The sequence below is a fragment of the Hypanus sabinus genome, chromosome 21 (assembly GCF_030144855.1).
Source record: "Hypanus sabinus isolate sHypSab1 chromosome 21, sHypSab1.hap1, whole genome shotgun sequence".
NCBI lineage: Eukaryota > Metazoa > Chordata > Chondrichthyes > Myliobatiformes > Dasyatidae > Hypanus > Hypanus sabinus.
Genome location: NC_082726.1, coordinates 39,256,275 through 39,281,751, shown reverse-complemented (window position 1 = coordinate 39,281,751; position 25,477 = coordinate 39,256,275). Strand labels below are relative to the sequence as shown.

The 25,477-nt window shown below is 41.8% G+C and overlaps 1 protein-coding gene across 7 annotated transcripts in view; it reads left to right on the top strand.

Moving 5' to 3' along the window:
• The window catches only part of LOC132378980 (tyrosine-protein phosphatase non-receptor type 13-like), a 411,889-nt gene that overhangs the window by 308,314 nt on the left and 78,098 nt on the right, over window positions 1-25,477 (top strand). For all 7 annotated transcript variants that reach the window (XR_009507250.1, XR_009507249.1, XR_009507251.1 and 4 more), the window contains exons 33-34: window positions 1,848-2,058; window positions 13,749-13,786. Coding sequence is in view for 4 of the 7 variants with exons in the window: in XM_059946390.1 (XP_059802373.1) it covers window positions 1,848-2,058; window positions 13,749-13,786 (249 nt within the window). In the remaining 3 variants the exon portion in view is untranslated. The remainder of the gene's footprint in view (window positions 1-1,847; window positions 2,059-13,748; window positions 13,787-25,477) is intronic.

Sequence of the window (25,477 nt, the reverse complement as noted above, 5' to 3'; positions counted from 1 at the left end):
TCACCCTTGTTTATTTGATTTTTATCAGGACCAGAATCAGAATCATTATCACCGCATGTATCGTGAAATTTGTTAACTCAGCAGCAGCAGTTCAATGCAGTCCGTAACATAGAAGAAAAGAAATAAATAAGTAAATCAATTACAGTATATGTATATTGAATAGCTTAAAAATTGTGCAAAAATGGAAATAATATATATTAAAAAAGTGAGGTAGTGTTCACAGGTTCATTGTCCATTTAGGAATCAGATAGCAGAGGGGAAGAAGCTGTTCCTGAATCGCTGAGTGTGTGTCTTCAGGCTTCTCTACCTCCTACCTGATGGTAACAATGAGAAAAGGGCATGCCCTGGGTGTTGGAAGTCCTTAATAATGGACACTGCCTTTCTGAGACGCTGTTCCCTGAAGATGTCCTGGGTACTTTGTAGGTTAGTGCCCAAGGTGGAGCTGACTAAATTTACAACCCTCTGCAGCAGTGACTTTGTTTCGAGATGATAAAGATTCTCTTCCAGGATGAAGTATCCTCCCTGCACCCACTCTGTCAAGATCCTTCAGGATTCCAGACGTTTCAGTCTCTTGTGATGGAAATTAAAACACAACAGGTAGAAATTAGATGTTCGATAATAACTTTTAGTGAAGACTCCAGGGCAAAAATTCTTTAACCAGTGAGCAGTTAGAATGTGGACCTCCCAACTACAAGAATTGACTGAAGTAGATAGTGCAGGTGCTTTGAAGAGATAAGCTGGATTTTACTTTGGTGCAATAGGGGACTACCAACCATCTGCTCTCCTATAAATCTCAGACTTCTGTCCATTGAAGCAGAGAAATTCAATGAGAAGGGGTAAGTTGCTGATGCATTTGTTGTGCTGTGGGAATGGGGGTTGGAAGGCAGAGTAAGGGGTGAAATTACTGTCTGGTCCCTGAGCTTTACTCCAGCTTGTATATAGCTAGTGTCCTCTTTCTTGACATCAGCAACCGTATGGAAATAGGTATAGGGGAATCCGTGCCACTTCATTTCACTATTTTAAATATTAGTATTTAATAGGATTTAGTTCATATTTAATCACTTTAGTTTTTAGAAATCTCTTTGAAATAGTTATTATATGCCTCTATAAGTGTTTATTAAATTGGCAACATTTACAAACTGTTCAAATGCCTTTTATTTCTAACCAAATGCTAAAGGCCCTCAGGACATTCCTAGTGAAGAGCCTCAGGGTATGTCACCAAAGGTCTCTTTGGAGACGACAGCCTCTCACTACTTGTCCAGGTGTCCACCTCCAGAACTGCAAAGCAAAATGGACTCTGGGCAACAGAAAATGGATTACAGCAATGAGGGTAGCAGATAAAGAGTGCAGATTGGCGCATTTATAGGCCATCTCCGGGTAAGGAATAGGCCCTGTTTTCACAGTCAATTTTGTTCAGCAGTCAGAAAACACACAAGAATCACTCGATATACTAACCACGGTACGGTGATAAATAGTATCAAAAGCACATATGACTGAAAGAAAGAACAATGAATATAAGTAGAGAGAGAGTCTTACCCTGCTCCGGTGAATGTAACACAAATATATTTATATTTTATTCTTAGAGGTACAGCAAGATAACAGGACATTCCATCCCAATGAGCCCAGAGAGACCAATTAACCCACTAGTCCATATGTCCTTGAAATGTGGTAGGAAACCAAAGCACTTGGAGAGAACTATGCAGTACCATGAGGAGAGCATGCAAACTCCTCACAGACAGCAGCAAAATTGGATGCGGGTTGCTGGCACCATAATAGCATTACTTTAACTGCTGCACTACAGTAGCTTTGCCATTGATCTAATTGCAATTTGTGCTTGTCATTTGCAGGTTTGAAATTAACAGGGGGAATAGGCAGTAAGTGGCAAGGTATCTACGTGCTGGAGGTTGTGCCAAATTCACCTGCCAGCTTGGAAGGCAGCCTGCAACCAAGGGATAAGATCCTTTACATTTGTGACATCTGTACCATGGGCATGACTTTGGATGATGCAGTGAAAGCTTGTGACACTCCAAATGGCCAAATAACCATCAAGGCCATGAGGTAAGGGGTTTTCTGATAAAGTTGTGCAAAACGGTTAACTGCAAAGCCTAGTTATATCGAGCACCTAAAAGAATCAGTCTAGTGGGAAGAAAATAGTCAAACTTCAGATAATTTACAGATACAGATAAAGATAAATGTATGAAGTAGGAGCAGAATTAGGCCATTCAGCCCATTGAATCTGCTCTGTCCAATGACTTGTCCTCCATAACCATCTGTGGCAATAAATTCCACAGATTCACTACCCTCTGGCTAAAGAAATTCCTCCTCATCTCTGTTCTAAATGGGCATTCCTCTACGCTGAAGCTGTGCCTTTTGGTCCTAGACTTGCCCACTATTGGAAACATCTCCACATCCACTCTATATAGGCCTTTCAATATCTGATCTGTTTCAATGAGATCCTCCCTCATTCTTCTAAACAACAGTGTGCATAGTCCGCATGTGTTAATCCTTATAATTCTCACAAAAACATAAAAATAGGACCAAGAGTAGGCCAACTGGCCCATTAAGCCTGCTTTGCCTTTCAATAAGATCATGGCTGATTTGGCCATGACTCATCTCCACCTACATGCCTTTTCTGCCATAACCTTTAATTCCCCTACAATGCAAAAATCTATCCAACCTTGCCTTAAATATATCTACTGAGATAGCCTCCACTGCTTCATTGGACAGAAAATTCCACAGATTCACCACTCTCTGGGAAAAGCAGTTGTTCCTCTTCTCCGTCCTATATCTACTCTCTCAAATCTTGAGGCTATGTCCCCTAGTTCTAGTCTCATCTACCAGTGAAAACAACTTTCCTGCCACTACTTTATCTATCCCTTTCATCATTTTATATGTTCTTATAAGATTTCCTTTCATTCTTCTAAATTCCACCAAATACAGTCTCAGGCAACTCAATCTCTCCTCGTACTCTAACCCGCTCATCTCTGGAATCAACCTGGTGAACTTCCTCTGCACCGCCTCCAAAGCCAGTTTATCCTTCTTCAAGTAAGGAGACCAGAACTGCATGCAGTACTCCAGGTGCAGCCTCACCAGTGCCCTGTACCGTTGCAGCATAACCTCCCTGCTCTTAAATTCAATCCCTCTGTCAATGAAGGCCAACATTCCATGCACATGCAAACCAACCTTTTGTGATTTATGTACAAGTACCACCAAGTCCCTCTGCACAGCAGCATGCTGCAATTTTTTTTTACCATTTAAATGCTAATCTGCACTTTCATTTTCCTTCAAAAGTGGATGACCTCACATTTACCAACATTGTACTCCATCTGCCAATCCTTGCCCACTCACTTAACCTATCTATATCTCTCTGCAGACTCTCCATATTTTCTGCACAATTTGCTTTTCCACTCAATTTAGTGTCATTAGCAAACTTAGATGCACTACACTCAATCCCCTCTTCCAAATCGTTAATGTATATCGTGAACAGTTGTGGGCCCAGCACCAACCCCTGTGCCACACCGCTCACCATTGATTGCCAACCAGAGAATCACCCATGTATCCCAACTCTCTGCTTTCTATTAATTAACCATTCCTCTATACATGCTAATACATCACCCTCAACTCTATGCATCTTTATCTTATGAATTAGTCTTTTATGTGGCATCTTATCGAACACCTTCTGGAAATCCAAGTAAATAATGTCCATCTGTTCCCCTCTATCCACTGCGCTCCTTATATCCTCAAAGAACTCCAGTAAATTTGTCAGACTTTATGAACCTACTCTGAACTTCCTCCAATGCCAGCACATTTTTTTTTAGATAAGAGACCCAAAATTGCTCACAGCACTCCAATTATGGTCTGATCAATGTCTTATAAAGCCTCAGCATTACATCCTTGCTTTTATATTCAAGCCCTCTTGAAATGAATGCTTACAGTGCACTTAACTTCATCACCACTGATTCAACCTACGTTAACCTTTAGTGAATCCTGCACAAGGACTTCCAAGTCTCTCTGCTCCTCTGATTTTTGAATTTTCTCCCCATTCAGAAAATAGTCTATGCCTTTATTCCTTCTACCAAAGTGCATGGATATATACCCCTGCACTATATAACAAATGCCACTTCATTGCCTATTTTCCCAAACTGTCTAAGTCTTCTGTAGACTTCCTGATTCCTCAACACTACCTGCCCCTCCACCTATTTGCGTGTCATCTGCAAACTTGGCCACAAAACCATCAATTTTGTCATCCAGATCATTGACATATATCATTGAAAGAAATGGTCCCAACACCTATCCCTGCTGAACATCAGTAGCCACTGACGGCCAACCAGAAAAGGCCGCCTTTATTCCCATATGTTACCTCCTGCCAGTTAGCCAATCTTCTGTCTATGCTAGTATCTTTCCTGTAACACCATGAACTCTTAACTTGTTAACTAACCTCACATGAGACACCTTGTCAAAGTTCAAAGTAAATTTATCATCAAAGTTTATACTTGTTGCCATATAGAACTCTGAAATTCATTTTCTTGTGGGCATACTCAATAAATCCTTAATAGAATAATAACTATAATAGAATCAATGAAAGACCACACCAACTTGGACATTCAACTAGTGTGCAAATGACAACAAACTGTGCAAATATAAAAAGAAAGAAATAATAAATGAATAAGATTCCCGTCACAGCCTACACATGTACAGAAGTTCTGTCAAAGTTTTAAAACCTATGCCAAATCTTCGCAAGCTCCTTAGGTAGTAGATGCACTGTCGTGCTTTCTTTGTAATTGCACTTATGTGCTCCACCTCAAGCTGCTCTAAAAAGCCACCTTGTAGGCATTCTTCAAATTCTATCTTTTGGGATCGAGCACCAACCTGTTTGTCCCAATCTAATTGCATTTTGAAACCCCTTGTGACCATCATAACGTTGCCCTTTTCATTTCCCATTGTAATTTGTATGCATCCTGGCTACTGTTAAGTGACTTGCATACTGTATAACTCCCATCAGGGTCTTTTTACCCTTGCATTTTTTAACTCTGCCCACAAGGATTCTAGATCTCACAATCCTTTGTCACCTCTTTCTATGGATTTGATTTCGTTTTTTTTTAATCAACAGAGCCACACCACCCCCTGCCTATCTGCCTGTCCTTTTGATAACAATGTGTATCCTTGAATATTAAGCTCCCACAGTTATCTTCTTTCAGCCACGACTTAGTGATGCCCACAAAGCCATACCTGCTAATCTCTAACCACGCTACAAGATCATCTACCTTATTCTGTATACTGCATGGATTCAAATTTAACACCTTCAGTCCTGTATTCACCACTCTTTAAATTTTGCTCTCATCTTACACTTCAACTTACTCCACCAACTACAATTTTGCCCTGTCTTACTCACAGTCTCACTACACACTGCATCAACTTTATACCAACTGCCCTATCTCCATCTCTTTTGTTCTGGTTCTCTTCTCCCTGTCAAATTAGTTTATATCCTCCCGAACAGCTCTATCAAACCTGACCACAAGGATTTTGGTCCCACTTGGGCTCAGGTGCAGCCCGTCCTTTTTGTACAGGACACACCTTTCCCAGAAGAGATCCCAGTGATCCAGAAATCTGAAACCCTGCCCCCTGAGCTATTTCCTCAGCCAGGCATTCATCTGCCAAATCACCCTATTCTTACCCTCACTGGCGCATGGCACAGGCGGTACTCCAGAGATTATTACACTAGAGGCCCTGTTCTTCAGCTTTCAACTTAGCTCACAAAATGAGCTCTGTCTCAAGTACATTGAAATATATAATACAGTGAAATGCATCATTTGCTTCAAATAAAATCAATGATTATCGGGCAGCCTGCAGGTATTACCATGCTTCCGACACCAAAAGAGCATGCCAACCACTCACTTACTCTAACCAGACATCTTTGGGATGTGAGAGGAAACTGGAGCACCTAGAAGAAATGCACAGAGTTATGCGGAGAACATACAAACTCCTGACAATCAGTATTGGGAATCGCACTCTGGTCTCAGAGCTGGCACACTGTAAAGCTTTATGCTGGCCTCTACGCTACCCATGATGCTCGGGTAAACACTGTTTCCTCATCTTCAACATCTAGTGACTCAGCTAAGTTAATTTAAAAGCTACTCATTACTGGTTCTATGATATCACTATCCTTGATGATCCATATATTTATATATTTTCTTTCACTGTCTTAGGGTTTTCCACAGTGCTTCACAGCACAGGACTTTTAAGTCTCGTCACTGTTAAATGTGATAGAGTTTGGAATTTGCAAACAGATCCTGCAGATTCCCACTCACCCTGAGCTAAGTTTATTGGTAGAGGGATGAATATTTACCAGGACTGGAGAACTATGCGTGTTTGACTTTCATTTGCAGTATGGAGTTTATATATTCCCTCAGGATGGATTTTAGTTCATCGTGTCCTTCACGACACTGCAACAGTAACAGTGCTGCTCTTGATAAAGTAAAGCAGATTCAGATTTATTTATCATGTGTACATTGAAATGTACAGTGAAATGTGTCTTTTGCGTTAACCAACACACCCGAGCATGTGCTGGGGGCATCCTGCAAGTGTCGCGACATATTCTACCGCCAACGTAGCATGCACACAATGCTTGGCAAAACAACACTGAGCACAGCAAGTGAGAAAGTAACAATAGCAAAACAACCCTCGTATCTCCCTCTCATCCGCCTGCCCACACACACACACCCAGTCCTCTAGCCACAGGACAGGCTGGCTTCCTCCTCCTCCCTCCCCTGGACTCACAGATTCATAGAATCAGTTCAAGAATGCCTGTTTTGTCACTTAACCTTCTGGTTAGCAGTATATTCATGGAGCCATATTCTCTAAATCTCAGATTGAAAAACAACGTCTTATTTGGTATTGATTTTCATTTATTGAAGGAAGTTGTAAGCAGGCTTACAGCCAATAGATGTCTCACTTCACAAAACATATTACCCAAAAGGCTGACAGCACAGTTAGTTCACTCCTTGACTTGTTGAATTCTGTCTGTGGATAAAAGATTGTGGCCAAATGCATATGAATTTTGTCATTCCTGTCTACATTATATTCATATAGCGATCTAACCAAAGAACAACGGTTGCAATAAAATGTATACATTTATATACACAAGAAATTCTACAGATGCTGGAAATGCAAAACATCACACATAAAATGCTGGAGGAACTCAGCCTGTCAGGCAGCACCCATGGAAATGAATAAGCAGTTGACATTTCGGGCCAAGACCCTTCTTCGGGACTGGAAAGGAAGGTGGAAGATACCAGAACAAAAAGCTGTGGGGAGGAGAAGGAGGCTAGCTGGAAGGTGATAGATGAACCCAGGTGGAGTAAACAGCTGGAGAGGAACGAATCTGATAGGAAAGGAGAGTGGACCATAGGAGAGAGGGAAGAAGGAGTAAACTCAGATGAAGGTGATAGAAAGGTGAGACACGGTAGGAGTCCAGAGTTGGGAATAGAAGAAGAAGGGAGGGGTTGGGAAACTTTTTCCCCCAGGTAGAGAATTGATATTCACGCCATCGGGTTGGTATATAAGGTGTTGCTCCACCACCTAAAGTTGGCCTCATCTTGGCGTTAGAGGTGGCCATGGATTGATATATTGGAATGGGAGGGGGAATCAGAATTAAAATGTTTGGCCACCACTTTTGTCAGATGAAGGGGAGCTGCTCAAAGGGATGGTTCCCCCAATTTACCATGGGTCTCACAAGTGTAGAGGACGCCACATCAGGAGCAGTGGACACAATAGATGACCCTTGTAGATTCGCAGATGAAGTGTACTTCACTTGGAAGGACTGTTTGGGGCTATGAATGGAGATGAGGGAGGAGGTGAAAGGGCAGGTGTAGCACTTAGGCTGCTTGCAATGATAAGTGCCAGGAGGGGGATTAGTGGGGAGGGATGATTACACAAGGGAGCCATGAAGGGAGTGATCCCTGCACAGATGGTTGAGAGGTGGCAGGGAAGTAAAGATGTGTTCAGTGGTAGGATCACTTTGGATATGACAGAAGTTGCAGAAAGTAATGTATTAGATGTGGAGGCTCATTATTCAATAGCTCCACTTAATAGACAATAGGTGCAGAAGTAGACCACTCGACCCTTTGAGCCTGCACCACCATTCTGAGATTGTGGCTGATCATCTACTATTAATACCCGGTTCCTGCCTTGTCCCCATATCTCTTGATTCCCCTATCCATAAGATACCTATCTAGCTCCTTCTTGAAAGCATCCAGAGAATTGGCCTCCACTGCCTTCCTAGGCAGTGCATTCCAGACCCCCACAACTCTCTGGGAGAAGGTTTTTCCTTAACTCTGTCCTAAATGACCTACCCCTTATTCTCAAACCATACCCTCTGGTACTGGACTCTCCCAGCATCTGGAACATATTTCCTGCCTCAATCTTGTCCAATCCCTTAATAATCTTATATGTTTCAATCAGATCCCCTCTCAATCTCCTTAATTTCAGCGTGTACAAGCCCAGTCTCTCTAACCTCTCTGCGTGAGTCAGTCCGGACATCCCAGCAATTAACCTTGTGAATCTACGCTGCACTTCCTCTACAGCCAGGATGTCCTTCCTTAACCCTGGAGACCAAAACTGTACACAATACTCCAGGTGTGGTCTCACCAGGGACCTGAACAAATGCAAAAGGATTTCCTTGCTCTTGTACTCAATTCCCTTTGTAATAAAGGCCAACATTCCATTAGCCTTCTTCACTGCCTGCTGCACTTGCTTATTCACCTTCAGTGACTGATGAACAAGGACTCCTAGATCTCTTTGTATTTCTCCCTTACCTAACTCTACACTGTTCAGATAATAATCTGCCTTCCTGTTCTTACTCCCAAAGTGGATAACCTCACACTTATTCACATTAAACGTCATCTGCCAAGTATCTGCCCACTCATCCAGCCTATCCAAGTCACCGTGAATTCTCCTAACATCCTCATCACATGTCACACTGCCACCCAGCTTAGTATCATCAGCAAACTTGCTGATGTTATTCTCAATGCCTTCATCTAAATTGTTGATGTAAATCGTAAACAGCTGTGGTCCCAATACCGAGCCTTGTGGCACCCCACTAGTCACCACCTACCATTCCAAGAAACACCCATTCACCGCTATCCTTTGCTTTCTATCTGCCAACCAGTTTTCTATCCATGTCAATATCTTCCCCCCAATGCCATGAGCTTTGATTTTACCCACCAATTTCCTATGTGGGACCTTATCAAATGTAAGAGAAACGTGCACAATGTACATCCTGAAATTCTTTTTCTTCACAAACATCCACAAAGACAGAGCCCCAAAGAATGAACTACAGTTAACGTCCTGAAATACTTTTTCTTCACGAACATACACTAAAACAGAGGATTGCTCCAAAGAATGAATGACAGTTAAACATTAGAACCCCAAGCCCCCTGCCCCCACTGCTTCCCCTCCCATGCACAAGTAGCAGCAAGGCAACGACCCTCCTCCCCCACCAGCAAAAAGTCATCAGCACTCTTCACCGAGCACTTAAGCGTGCAGCAAAGCATCAATAAGGACACAGACTTGCAATACCCCAAAGACTTCTTGTCCACAGGCTCTCTCCCTAACAAAGGGAAAAAGTGGTGCCCCGTTTCACAGCAAGAGGGGAGACATAACAAAACAACTCGCTGACTTATGATTTAAAAAATCTGTTGTGTTGCTTTTTCCAAGCTTTGCGTCCAGAGATTCGGCCCCAGAAAGGTGCAGCTCTCTGGACACAGTCCATGGCAGCTAACCCTTTGCTCCTGATGTTGCATGTTCTCCTGCGACATCTCCGTCAGGAGCACTGGCCTTGAATCAGTTCGTCTCCAGAGTCATGAAAATCCGGCACCTTGAAGGTGCGCTTGACTTCCAGGCTGTGTCTTTGGGATATCAAAAAGCTGTCAGCCGTGAGGCCCTGACAGCGGGTCCCATTCCCACAAGGAACCAAAGTCAGAGTGTATCTCCAGGTCAGGGTCTTCAAAAGAACCTTGAAAAGGAAAAAGAAGAGATAGCAAAGATAGAAATAGAACTGCTTCCGAAGATGCAAGCAAAGGAGTCGCTGTTTCGCGCCTTTGCTCCGCCCTCGGAGTCATGGGGTGGTAGGTTCGGTCAAGAGGAATTCTATCACTGTTACTGGCATTGTTTGCAACCCAACTGTGCACAAAACAAACCTTTTGTATTTAGATCGTAAACAGAAAATGCTGGAAATACTCAGAAGGTCAACTGTGAGAATCGCTACAGTTGCAATGTGTGTTATCTAGAAATTGCATTGAAGGTCAAAGAGCTGTGGTAATCTGTAAAATCTATTTACCTAAAGTTGCATGGTGATATGTAAAAGTTACTTAGAGGCAGCAAGATCCCATAAGATATTTCTGACCTAGCCTTGTGGTGAAGGTATTTGTGCATCTGGTTAAATTCACCTTTTGGTCGCGTAGGTTGCTTCCATGATGTTGAGGGTTGAGGGAGAATGGGAGGTGAGAAAAAAATACTGATATTGTTTACCTGTAATATCAGTGATGGTGAGGCCATATTCTAGAACAGTTTGATTTGGTGGTGTCATGTATAGCAGGTTTGCCTATTTTTACTTAGTTATACACTTGATGAAAATCTCTAAAAGAAACTAGATTATTTATAGTATCAACATAATACCACCATTTGGTGATGGTGCTGTTGTTCGGTGAAATCACAGCTGCAAGGTGACGCTACTAATGGATGGTGATGTCACTAGTGCTGGATGATGCTGAGGTTTGATTACGATGACATTAGTGTATAGTGATGTCACTGAACACTTGTGATGTCACCAGTGCTAGATGGATACTGATAGAAGGTTTACAGCATCTCTGCATGCTGACATCACATGCTGATGACACTTTTGCGAATGTTGACCCTTTCATATGAATACAATAGAATAGACCTTTATTGTCATTGCTCCTCCAGTATGTTCAAAACAGATATTTACAATAGATGCAGTATGGCTTCATTAATAAAAATCCCATATTTACATGCAACAAGTGACATCAATGGTCCATAATGCTCAAAGGCTGTTGGCAAGCTGGGGTGTAGCATTATTCAGCTGCACAACAGCCCTTTAGAAGAAGTTGTTTTTCATTCTTACTGTCTTGGCTAAAATGTTTCTGTATCTTCTACCAGTGTCTGGGCAGGGATGGGTGATTAATGATGTTACGTGCGTGTCATATGCATCGAGAGTTGTAGATTGTCTCTAGGTCCAGTAATTGAGTTCCAGTGAGGTGCTGATCCACCCACTGGAGTGCCTTGTGGTCTGTCTTGCTGCAACCAGGGTGCCACACTGTCATTCCATATATCAGTACGCTCTCTACTGCGCATCAATAAAAATTGCCCAGCAATTTTTGGGGTAGGCTAACTCTCCTTAAGCACCTCAGGTGGTATAGTGGCTGTTGTGCCTTCCCTACTATCAGGGTGGTGTTGATGGACCAAGAGAGCTTCTCAGTGATGTTCATCCCAAAAACTTGAAACTGTAGACCTTTACCACTACCTCACCATTTATGAACAGTGGGGTTTGTTTGGGACCTCCTTTCTGTATGCAGATTTGTTATTGTTTGTGATTAGGCCGAATTAGAGTTGTGTTGTTTGATGACTGAGTTTGTAGCATGAGCAAGAGTGCAGTCAGAGGTGAGGAGAGAGTAGAGAAGTGGGCCTACTAAACATTCCACTGCAGAGCACCGGTGTTCAGGATTGATGTGCACATGCCTAGTTTCACCATCTGGGTACAACTAATGAGGAAGTCCAAGGTACAATTACAGGTTGATGTGCTGAGATCTAGACTGTGGAGCTTGACAGCTTGTTTGGTAGCATGGTGTTAAAGGCCGAGCTGTAATAAATGAAAAGCATCCTGATATAGGTGTCCTTGTGCTCCAGGTGTTACAAGACAGAATGAAGGGCGATAGAAATGGCATCTTCAGTTATCTATTTTCCTTGTAGGCAAACTGCTGCTGGTCCAAGGTAGCCAAGGATTACGTCCTTGATCTGGGACATGACCAATTTTTTTAAGCACTTGGCAATTTGGTGCAGCATTGAGTGCCACCAAAGTTAAGTTACAGCCTGTGTCATGGCTTGAATAAAACAGTAAGTATTGAATCCGATTAGGCTGAAAGAGGACTATTTCTCCAATATACTAATGACAGCAGCATGCATTGATGATGAACAGTTATAGTTCATTGATCTGCCATAACGGGCAAATGATCCTGTCTCATTTTACTGACATTACTGAGGAGAGGATGCATCCATTTTGGTGGCACTAGGATCTCAACAGAGAAAGCAGGGCAGTCTGCCAGATGAGCAGACAAGCCTTCATCCATTTCAGCCAACAGGGTGAAAGCAGATTAGCTGGTTATTATGTGGGGCAGACCCATAAAAATGCTTTCTGATAATCAGGAAATGTGCATGTGAGTCAGTCATCAAGTATTTCACAGACTGGTGAACATTCTGGGATATTGATATTGAATTTTACATTAATCACATAACTTTCTCTGCTGTTATTTACAAAGATTTACATTTTTTTTGGCAAACTGTTTATATCTTCGATTCTGTGATGACTGTTGGCAGTTGTCCTAGATGTAGCAGGGTCTACACAATGATTGGAACATTTTCCACTTTGATACAAGCAAGGAAGTTTGCTACCCAATGCCCAGTGGGAAATGTACTGAAATGATCTACTGTTCTACAATCCTGCAGTCTTAGTTGTGGACAGATCAGCTTGGCCTATGGTGAACAAGACCAACTGGATGATGGGAACCCTCACCCAAAGCCATATGTGAGAAATGGATAATTTATTCCTTTTGTAAGGAATACTCATGTCTATGGAAATGAACCATGGAATGAATTAGTGCACATTAAAGAAGAAAGAGGAAAAAACATATATAGGTATTTGCTTTTGAATTCCTGCAACATGAACAGAGAAGTGGAAGTAAATCATCTTCCACCTTGAGCCTTTTCCACCATTCACCAAGACATTGACTGATCTGTATCCCGGCCCCTCAAAGTCAGTAAGAGACTACATTGATTGCATGCTTAGAACAAATAAAAACTAACCTCTGTGTTACCTTGGAACCATTTTTCTTTTATCATAACAGATATGGAGCCAATGACCAGACTTAATGGTCATCAGAAACCTTTTATGGTGAATAATGTATTTCTATAGAATCTGGAAAGCTCTCCATTGACTGGAATCTGTTATCCCAATCAGGAAAGGGACATTCATAATGGATCACGAAGGCAAGCAATTGAACATGAAGCTGTTAATTCAGTTTATGTTTGAAGGATCTTCGCATTTTACTGATTTTAGTTTGAAGTTCATGCAGGTTTGGTACTGTGTCTGTTGAGTAAAGGACATGATGACCTTTACAATAAGACTTCATACAATCTTTGAAACATTTTTTGCTTGGTTTGTACCTTATTGCAACTGACTTCAATCTCAGCACTGGTTAATTTTTAGTGTTCACTCAGAAAGCTGTGTTAGCTTTGTTGTTGTCCATGGCTTCAGCTGTCAAGGTCCTGAGCTCTGGAATTTGCACAATAAAAATCTCCTATTCTTACCTCCTTTCTTACCTCTTTAACTTTTTGATCACCTGCCTTAATGTTAGACAGTTCTAACTTTGTTATTGTGGGTCACCTTATCGCATAGGTAGATTGTTTGTGGTTAGCGTTGTGCTTACATTTAAACCAGTTTTATTTTGCTTCTTCAGGGATGGGAAGCCAGTGATAACAGAAGTATACATGACCGGTAAGTACTGTCTTCAGCAATATTAAACTAAGGCAGTAACAGTATGCTTACGTTAGTTTTAGTACAGATTGTTAATGTTTATCCCAACAGTTCAACAGACCTAATAATCAGCGGACAAGGCCAACTGCATTTGTGTGACAGAGCATTATATATGACAGTGACATCTCATTGATCCCAGGAGGAGATGGACATTTGAGTGTTGTTTCTACAGATTAAAATAAAGTGACCAAAACCTTACTCAAAGAATTATGTTTCAAGGATCATCTTAACTGGAGATTTGAAAGGGTCCAAAGCTAAAGGCCTAAGAAGCCAAAAGCTACACCTGCAACCTTTGGGAAGTGAAGCAGTGTGTTTGATAGTCGAGCAGGATTAGGCCATTGGGCCTACTGAGGCTGCTCCACCATTCAATCATGTTTGATTTATTATCCATCTCCAACCCATTCTCCTGCCTTCTCCCATAACTTTTGATGCCCTTACTATTCACAAACCTATCATCCTCCACCTTAAATATACCCAATAACTTGATCACCACAACTGTTTGTGGCAATGAATTCCACAGATTCACCAGTCTCTGGCTAAAGAAATTCCTCCTCATCTCTGTTCTGAAAGGACATCCTTCCATGTTGAGGCTATGCCCTTTTATTGTAGACCTCTCCCACTCTTGGAAGCATCCTCGCTATCTAGGTTTTTCGATACTTGCTTTCAATGAGATTTCCTCCTCATTCATCTAAACTCCAGCAAGTACTGGTCCAAAGCCATCAAATGTGTCTCATACATTAACCCTTTCATTCCCAGGCTCATTCTGATAAAGCTCCATTGCACCCTCTCCAATGCCAGCGCAACCTTTTTTTAGATACAGGCCCAAAACTGCTCACAGTGCAGTCTAACAAATGCCTTATAAATTCTCAGCATTAAATCTTTGCTTTTATGTTCTAGTCCTCTTAAAATGAATGTTAACATTGAATTTGCCTTCCTTACACCAGCTCAATCTGCAAGTTAATTTTAGGGAATCTGCACTAGGATTCCCTAGTCCCTTTGCATATCTGATTTCTGAATTTGCCTCCCATTTAGAAAATAATTTATATTTTAAGTTTTTCTGTCAAAGTGCATGGCCATACACTTCCCTACTTCTTTGCCCATTTCCTAATCTGTCCATGTCCTTCTGCAGACTCCCTGCTTCCTCAACATTATCTGTCCATCCAGCAATCATTATATCATCAGCAAACTTGGCCACAAGCCGTCAATTCCATCATCTAGTTCATTAACATAGAACGTGAGGAGTCTTGGACCTAAAACTGACCCTTATGGAACTCCACTAGATATTGGCAGCCAACCAGAAATTTATTCTTACTCTTTGTCCGTCAGCCAATCTTCTGTCCATGCTAGAATCTTTCCTGTCTTGGCTGGAAACATCAGCTGGTTATTCTCCTTTATAGATGCTGCATGACTTGCTGAGTTCCTCCAGCATTTTGTGATGTGTTGCTCAGGATTTCTATCATCTGCAGAATCTCTTGTGCCACGTCACAATTACCAGGATTAAATATCACCTGCCATTCCTCGGCCTATTTTACCTGATCAATGTAATCCTGTAAGCAATGAGTTGTCCACCGCACCACGAACGGCACACAATTGTACCATGGCTTTTTGAATGTTTGGTAATGTGAAGGCACTCCAGTTTGAATACTTGTATTTCCTCTTCTTATTGTACCTAACCTTAACAGGTTCTGGTATCACCGGAATATCAATGTTTTAATTGCATATGTGGTTATCGATGTGTGAATCAACCAGCAAGCTCAGGGGGTTAAGAGAAACACTATTAGTTACACACTTCCAAATGTGCAGCTTAGCTTACGCTCACTTGCAGTTGACTTCACTCCAAGGCAATTTCACTGTTCACCGCCTTGTTACCTGTATGAATCTTCTGGAATGGTTAATAATTTCCCACTAAGATAAGAAAGTCATCTGGTATTTGAAAATCTAAGTGTTCTCATGCGGTCTTGATTGTTTAAACGATGTTTTACTGCAGTGCACCTTTTCCAGCCCAGCAAAGGACCTAGTGTGTGCTCAGTCATATTTTCATGTAGCTGTGGTCCCACAGGGATAAACATTAAATCCTCGTTATTAGTGGGGAACAGGGGTATGGATCTTCCATGGATAATTAACTGACTTTGGGTATTACTAGTTGTTACTGAAATGTGAAAGCACTCTGTTTTCTGGAGCCTGACCCACGCTCTGGAACCTCAGGCCATGCTCTGGACCCAAACCCACACCTATCCCACACTCAAGGTATTTGAGGATCTAATTTGACTGACTTTCTGGGACCTTAAACAACCCTGTGCTAACTCTGCCACCCTGACCGACATCTTATGCACATTCTGGGATCCCGAGTTGCACCTGTACAACCTGTCCAATAGTCTGCAACCTGGATCCATATCTGTCCCACAGTCTAAGACCTCGACGCACACTTAACCCACAATTCATTCCCCCACTCACCCGGCCCACACTCTGCGACACTGAGTCACACCTGCCCACGCTCTGGAATCCTCACCCACACCTGTACCACACTCTGGACACTGTCCTGCACTTTGGACTCTAGTTACAACCCACCCTGTACACTGACCTAATGAATACAGCTATGCTTTCCCACTATTTTGGAGCCTCTGGAAAAATATTAACTGTATGTCTGGGGCTGGTCTTGCAAGTACATATGAATATTAAGTGGGTAAAGTACTAAGGGTGTACTATGATGGGCAACGAGCAGTAAAAATATTTTAAAAATTGTGATACTATTTAAATAAAATAAAAATGAAAACCCTGTGCAGAAAAATGAAGAAGTGAGAGATGTTCCCTTTAAGGCCGCCAGTGAGGAAGTATGTTGGCCATTGTTAGGAACTGTTTAATATGAACATCCATCCAACAAAGATGTCTGGAGGTTAAACTGACCATCACTTGTGGACAACTGATTACTGGCACCTAGAACATGGTCTTGAGGGTCAGTCATCAAAGGTAGCTGAGCTTAGCTGACTGGGCTGCCTCCTAAAGTAGCTGGGTAATGGGACATTTTTTTGAGGAAAATGTTGGTGAGGGTGGGGGTAGGAGTGAATAGAGCACTTTGAATTTTGTGTTCCCTTCAGATGAAGCCTTTTCCATTCAGCCCTCCCTCTCCTCTTCTGTGCCCTTCATCATCACCCTCTCCTGGATAGCTCTGTGGCCTCGGTACAGAACTGAAAAGTTGCCATCCTCAGAGGTGATGATTAGAAGTGGGAACAAAGCATGCTGAACATTTGACTGACCCCCCTCTACCTTGCACTGGCACAGTTCAGATTAGACCGGAGAAATGGAGCTGCAAATTGATGTAGTACTTCAGGGTGGTACACATCTCTTTGATACCACTGAAGTGCTTTCAGTCACCGTTTTCTATTGAAAATGTGGCCAATTTACATGCAGCAAGCTTCTACATACAACAGTGTGATAATGGGCCAATAAGGGTTCAGTAATCTTGACTGGCCAAGATGAATTTCTTCTTAAAAATATCACCTTGGAAGCTTCCACGTTCTGAGAGAACAGAGAAGATCTCAGTTTAATACCTTTTCCAAAGACTCATCCTCAGTACTAGAGCCCTTTATGTAAAGAGGGTGGATGGACAGAGTACACTGTATATCTTACTGGTTTGCATAGACAGTTTGAGAATAATTCCATTCCAGGTACTAACTTATTTCTTAACTGTACTTACCAACCATCAGATTGCTTTGAACCGACTGCTAAGTATTAATATCAAATTGGTGGAACATTCAACAAACAGTAATCAGAGGTAGAAGTTATTCTTTAATGCACAACACTTAATCAATTTATGATGGGGTGGTGTTGAGAGAAAATCTTCCTAGGTTCATGGGTTTGGACAAGGTTAAATAGATTGAGGTAAGTATTGATTAGATGGGACCAGTCTAACTGGTTAGATGGGGATAAAATGGCTTTGAAGAAAGATTGAATGCATTATGTTTACTTCTTTGGAACAAAGGATGGTTAGGGGAGACATGATTGAACCATTTTAGAGGTTCGGGTAATAAGGAAGGATCGCTTTCTTTTAGCAGGAAGATGTAAACCAAGGGGTTGGTGAGTTCGAAGGGAAATAAAGAACAAATTTTGCTCAGAAAAGTGTTGGAGGCCTGCAACTCTGAAACTCTGGTGGTAGAATACTTGGATGAGTGTGCCAAAAAGCATGACCTGCAGGATTATGGCCATATTGTAAAATGTGATTAGGATAAATTGCATATTTTTCAACAAAACCCCGGCACATATTTAACCCACACTCTGTGTGATAACTTTGTGATCCCAAGAGTTATGAGGCTGGAAATTCTAGGAAAGAGGAATTAGAAGTAAACCCCAGAACTGCATATGCCCAACAACTTGGAGTTAGACATGGGATCAGGAGAGTGTAATCACAAAAATATATTAGATTTATACCATGTGTACCACTAAAATAAAGCATATCCTCATCTGTAAAGACTTTACAAAGCGTCACTTACAAGATACTGTAGAATTAAGAGAAGTGTAGTGTTAGTCTACTTTAGAAATTTCTTCACATAATTAGAATGGCTTGGTTCTTGAGACAGAGTTAATTATATTACATCAGAAAGGAACCAGAGAGATACTTGAAACCATCTATCATAACAACCATCATGTTACTTTAGACATGACAGTGGGAAGGATGGTGTTACTAGTCAGGGAAAATGTCACGGCAATGCTCAGTCAGGACAGACTGGAAAACTCATCTAGTGAGGCTTTATGGGTGGAACTAAGGAATAAGAAAAGTATGATTTTGTTAGTGGGGCTATATTACAATCCACTCATCTGTCCACAGGATTCAGAGGAAAAAATTGTAGAGAGATCACAGACTGCTGAAAGAAACATAAGGCTATGACAGTAGGTGATTTTAACTTTCAACATATTGATTGGGACTCCCATACTGTAAAAGGATTAAATGGGATTGAGTTTGTCAAATGTGTCCAAGAACGTTCCCTTAATCAGTACATAGAAGTCCCAACTACAGAGAGTGTGATCCTTTACCCTAAAGGGAGACAGGGCAGATGGCAGAAATATGTGTAGGGGAACACTTTGCATCCAGTGATCATAAAGCCATTAATTTCAAGGGTATTATGGAAAAAGAGAGGTTTGGTCCTCAGGTTGGGATTCTAAATTGGATAAAAGCCAATTTTGATGGTATCAGAAAGGATCTGACAAGTATGGACTGGGACAAACTATTTTTTGGCAAAGGAGTACTTGATACATGGGAAGCCTTCAAAAGTGAAATTTTGGGACTCTGTCAGAAGAAAAGGTAAAGATAATATGTTTAGGGATCCTTCATTTTCCAGAGATAGTAAGGCTCTGCTTAAGGGAAAAAAAAAGGTGCATAGCAGGTATAGGCATGTAGGAACAAATGAGATACTTATGGAGTATAAGAAATGCAAGAGAACACTTAAGAAAGAAATTATAAAGGCTAAAAGAAGGCATGAGATTGTCCTAGCAGACAGGCTGAAGGAGAATCCTAAGAGATTCTACAGATACCTTAAGAGGAAACAAACGGATGGCAAGGGACAAAATTGGTCATCTGGAAGATCTGAATGGTAATCTATACGTGGAGCCAAAAGAGATGGGAGAAATCTTCAAAGGATTTTTTGCATCTGTGTTTATTTGGGGGATGGACACATAATTTTTAGATGTGAGGTAAAGCAGCAGTGAGGTCATGGACCCTATACAGATTACAGGGGAGGATGTGTTTACTGTCTTGAGGCAAATTAGGGTGGATAAATCCCCATGTATTGACAATGTGCTCCTTGGACCCTGTGGGAGGCAAGTGCAGGGATTACAGGGGCTGTAGCAGAAATATTAAAACCATCTTCAGCAATATGAGAGATATCAGAGGGCTGGAGGATAGCTAATGTTGTTCTGCTGTTTAAGAAAGGCTCTAAGAATAAACCAGGAAATTATAGGCTGGCGAGCCTGCCATCAGTAGTGGAAAAGTTATTGGAAGTTATTCTCAAGGACCAGATATTTGAGTATTCTGGATAGACAGTGTGGCTTTGTGCATAGTAAGTTGTGTCTAACCAATCGTACAGAGCTTTTCAAGGAAGTTACCAGGAAAGTTGATGAAGGCAAGGCAGTGGATGTTGTTTCCAAGGACTTTAGCAAGGCATTTGACAAGGTCCCACAAGAGAGGTTTTGTCAGAAAGGTTCAGTTGCTTGGCATTCGAAATGAGATAGTAAATAGGATTAGACATTGGCTTTGTGGGAGAAGCCAGAGAGTGGCAGTAGATGTTGTCTCTTTGACTGGAGGCCTCTGATAAGTGGTACAACACAGGGATTGGTGCTGGGTCCATTGTTGTTTGTCATTTACATTAATGATCTTGGTGACAGTGTGATTAACTGGAACAGCAAATTTGCAGATGACTCCAAATTGAGGATGTAGTGGACAGTGAAGAAGGATATCATGGCTTGCAGCAGGAGCTGGGCAAGATGGAAAAATGGGCTGAGAAACAGCAAATGGAATTTAATGCAGACAAGTGTGAGGTGCTGCACTTTGGGAGGACTAACCAGGATAACTTTTACACTGTCAGCATTAGGGCACTGAGGAGTGTGGAATGGATCTGGGAATGCAGGTCCATAATTCATTGTAAGTGCCATTACAGGTAGATAGGATTGTAAAGAAAGCACATTAGCATTCATAAATCAAACTATTGAGTACAGGAGATGGGATGTTATGTTGAAGTGTGCAAGACATTGGTGAGGCCTAATTTGGAGTATCGTGTGCAGTTTTGGTCACCTACTTATAGGAAAGATGTAAATAAGGATTGAAAAGAGAAAATTCACAAGGATCTTGCTGGGACTGGAGGACCTGAGTTATAAGGAAAGATTGAATAGGTTAGGACTTTATTCCCTGGAATGTAGAAGACTGAGGGGAGATTTGTTAGAGGCATACACAATTATGAGGGGTATGGATAGGGTAAATGCAAGCAGGCTTTTTCCATTGAAGTTGGGTGGGACCACAACAAAAGTTTAAGGTGAACATAAGGGGAAACTACTTCACTCAGAGCATGGTGAGAATGTGGAATGAGCTGCCAGCACAAATGGTACACACAAGCTTGATTTCAACCCTTAAGAGAAATTTGGATAAGTACATGGATGGCAGGGATATAGAGGGCTATGGTCCAGGTGCAGTTTGATGAGACTAGGAAGTTTAACTGGTTTAGCATGGATTAGATGGGTTGAAGGGTCTGTTTCTGTGCTGTACTTTTCTTTGATTCTATTATTCTGTAAAACAAGTGAGGAAAAGTGTGAGGATGCATCTCCATTAAAGAGGAAGTGCCATATAAGCTGTGCACGCTCATCCTGGACTGCAATGTCTGTGAATGCTTATGATTGTCAGAAAGAGTTGGAGCAGGTCGTATGGCGTGATTGTCAGTCACTGTTCTCTTCCCTTTCATTTTGTTCCTGTGATCTTCTAATCCTTGCCACCCTGCACCCGCATCAATGACTACAGCTTCTCACTATACATTATCCAACTTCCTATCATTTTATGTATTTCTGTCAAATCTTCCCTCGGGCTTCTCTTCTGTAGAGAACTTGCTGAGCCTCTCAAATCCACTCCTGTGACTGCAGTCCCTCATCTCTGGAAATATAACCAGAAATCTTTTTTTGAACTTTTAATAATATATTTGCATTTTTCCAACAATCCAGTGACTAGAACTGAATGCGTTAATCCCTGTGAAGCCAGACCTGTGTTTTATAAAGGTTCAGCATGATTTCCTGCTTTTATTCTCTGTGCTTTTGTGGGTAAAACCCACAACTGTATATGCCTCTAACAGCTTGGGGAACTTTGGAGTTAGATATGGGATCAGGAGAGTGTAATCACAAAAATATGTATCAGATTTATACCACATGTACCACTAAAATAAAGCACGTCCTTGTCCGTAAAGACTTTTCAAAGCATCACTGTAAAAATGTGGGAGAATGAGACTAAAGTGGAATTTTGGCCCCACACTAAGCGGTACATGTGATGTAAATCTAATGCTGCGCATCAGCCAGGTAACCCCATCTTTACTGTAAAGTATGGTGGAGGTAGCATCATGCTATGAGGATGCTTTTCAGCAGCAGGGACTGAAAATCTGGTCAGGATTGATGGGAAGATGAATACTGCTAAATACTGAGAGATGCTGGATAAAAACCTGCTAGTCCATGCCAGAAAGCTTCAACAGGGGAGGAAGTTCGTGTTTCAGCAGGACAACGGACCAAAGTGCATTGTCAGAGCAACCATGGGGCAGCTACAAATGAAGAAAATTGATGTCCTTGAGCAGTCCACTCAGAACAACCCAATCAAACATCTCTGGCAAGGCCTCGAGATTGCTGTCCACCGCCACTTCCCAATGAACCTGACACAGCTTGAACAATTTTGCAAGATGAAGTGGGAAATCCTGCTCCATCCAAAAAGACTATTGGCTGTAATAGCTGTGTGAGGTGGTTTGATTGAGAAAAGGGGGGTGAATACTTTTGAAATGCTGAAATTTCAGTTTTTCAATTTTTAATTTTTCATGCTTTATAATTTTCCCTGTTGTTTGGGTTTTACTGTGAAAAACAGAGTATGTGATTCACAAATAAAAATTCTCAGTTAAATTGATCAAAATCCATGATTGTAATAGTCATTTATGTGAACAAAGGGTAGGGGACTGAATATTTTTTCAAAGCATTGTTAATGTTCTTGACCTTTATGGTGTGGGTCCTGAGGCTTTTGCACATGGTAGCTGCAAAAAGATGGCATGGCCTGGATGGTGGTTAACCTTGATGATGGGTCTTGCCTTTTTGAGGCAGTGCCTCCCATAGATACTATAAACAGTGGGGAGGGATGTGCCCATGACGTACTGGGCAAAGTCCATTACTCTCTGCAGCTTTCTACACATTTGAGTTGTCATAACCACACCATTCACACCCATTCACAACAATACTGCAGGTACTGGAAACCCGAAATAAAAAGAGAACTTTTTAAACACTCAGCAGGTCAAGCAGTGGATGTGGAGAGAGAAACAGTTAACATTACAGATTGACTGTCCTCCATCAGAACCTTCAGGAAGATGTTATGTTCAAAGTTCAAAGAAACAGGCTGAAGACCTGGATGAAAATTCTAACAGAAATGTTAGACTTGTTTCTCTTTCCACAGATTCTGCCTGACCTCCTGAGTATTTGCAGTATTTTTTGTTTCTATTGTGGACGTATTTCCTATTAGAAAAAAATAGGTTATGTAGAATTGTTTCAAGCTAGTTCTTTTCATGACAGTATTGAAGCAAGTAATTGTTTCTGAGAACTAAATGACGGCATCAAGTCACATAGGAAGGGAGAGTCAGTCAGTTTTCAAACGCAATGTAAAGTAACTTTGCCTCAGGCTAAATCAGTTGAGCTGGCTGCCACATCCTGATTCTCCAGAGGAGTTTGTCTAAGAGCATGCACTGGTTTGAATCTTTCCTGTGTGAAGGCTGTGATCTCATTGAGAGTGAGACAAGTGAAATGGAACTGTCTCCACAATGGCAGTGATAACTCAGACGTAATTATGCTCTGCTGACTGAATGCAGGCACTGTGTAGGTGTAATCTGGAGCAGGTTCAGCCCAGCCTGCTTCCAGATGATGCCTTTTAATTTTTGCTTTACATGCAATGAGCGAATTATGTTGGAAAGCAATTTATTTGCTCTCCACAGTTTTGACATTTGGCCATCATATTATTTTTATCTTTAAGTGGGTTGTGTAAAAAAACTCTAATTGGAATGCATGAACATCCCATCATTCCTATGTTTGTATTAGCCCAGGCACTATAATAAAAGCAGGAAAGGTTAGAAATGCAAAGTCAGCTTCTGTCTCTCTCCCGACACCACTGCTCCCTTTTAAATCTTTCCCCTCTCAACTTAAGCCTATGCCCCCTAGTTCTTAGTTCCATTTTCCTATGTGCATTCATCCTATCTCTTCCACTGATAGATTTGTACTTCTGTAAGATCACCCAACATTGTCCTACGTTCCACTAACTAGTCATAATCTGCCCAACTCTTCTCTGTAACTCAGGCCCTTGATACCTGGCAATCTTCTTTGTAATCTTCCCAGCTGATTGATGGCTTTTCTGACAAAAAATGTGCACGATACTTTGTCACTTTCAGGCCCATGGCTTTTTTCTTACAACTCAGGACAGAAGTGGAGCAAAGTCATACCAAGTATCACTCACTGGGGCTAACAGAACAACTTTTTAAATTCATTCATTCAAAGAATGTTTTTGGCCACAAAAGCATTTCTCATCCATCCCCAATTGGCCCTCAGCTGAGAAATGGTCAAGGGTTGACCATATTATCAAAAGTGGGCAAATCCAAGTATGAATAGCAGATTTCCTTTACTGAAGAACCTTAAAGAACTATATGTGTTTTCACGATAACCTGGTTGTTTTATGGGCCACCTTTAGTGAGCTTAACTTTTTAACCTCCAGGTTTATATACTGTATTTGAATATGAATTTACCAGTAGCTTGATTGGCTTTTAATTTGTATATTGGTTTGTTAGTCCAATGCATCCTAGTTCAGCTTATATCCAATAACCCAGCCTCTGGCCCAGACTAGTTGACTGGCTCAGAACTTCCTAACCATATGTATTCAGGAATCAGTCACTCTGTAAATCTGCATCTACCTGGGTGCAGGCATTTTCCAAAGCCTAATGAAGCTCTACACGGAATGAAAGCAGACAGACCATCAATCACATCACTCTCAACCGTGTGAACAGAGGAGGCATAGTGGAGCATCTAGTAGAGCTGCTGCCTCAAAGCCCCAGAGACCCAAGTTCAATCCTGACCTCCGGCGTTGTCTGTGGGGAGTTTGTACATTCTCCCAAGTGACCACTTGATTTTCCTCTGTGTTCTCTGGCTTCCTCTCACATCCCAAAGATGTGATTAATTGGCCACTGTAAACTGCCCAAAAATCCTGGAGGAACTCCACATGCCAGGCAGCATCTATAGAAATGAATGAACAGTTGACATTTCAGGCTGAGGACTTCCAACAGGAGGAGAAAGGAAGGGGGAAGATGCCATAATAAAAAGGTGGAGGAGGAGAAGGAGGACCAGCTAGAAGGTGATAAGTGAAAACAGGTAAGGAGAAAGATAGGTAGGTGGGGGAGGGGGGATGAAACTGGGAGATAATAGATGGAAAAGATAAAGGACTGGAGAAGATGGAATCTGGAGAGTAGAGTGGACCGTGGGAGAAAGGGAAGGAGGAGGACCATCAAGGAAAGGTAATAAGGAGGTGAGGAGAAGAGGTAAGAGGTCAGAGTGGGGAATTGAAGAAGTGGGAAGGAGAAGGAGGAAAATTACCAGAAGTAGGAGAAATCAATGTTCATGCCATCAAGTTGGAGGATACATAAGGAATATGAGGTGTTGCTCATCCAAACTGAGAGTGACCTCATCGTAGCAGAAGAGTAGGCCATGCGACATGTCAGAATCGAAAGGGGTAGGAACTAAGATGGTCGGCCACTGGGAAATTCTGCTTTTTGAAGATGAAAAAGAGGTGCTTAACAAAGCAGTTCCCCAATCACCAATGCAGAGGAGGCTGCATCAGGAGCACCGGATACAATAGATGGCCCCAACAGATTTGCAGGTGAAGTGTTGCCTCACCTGGAAGGA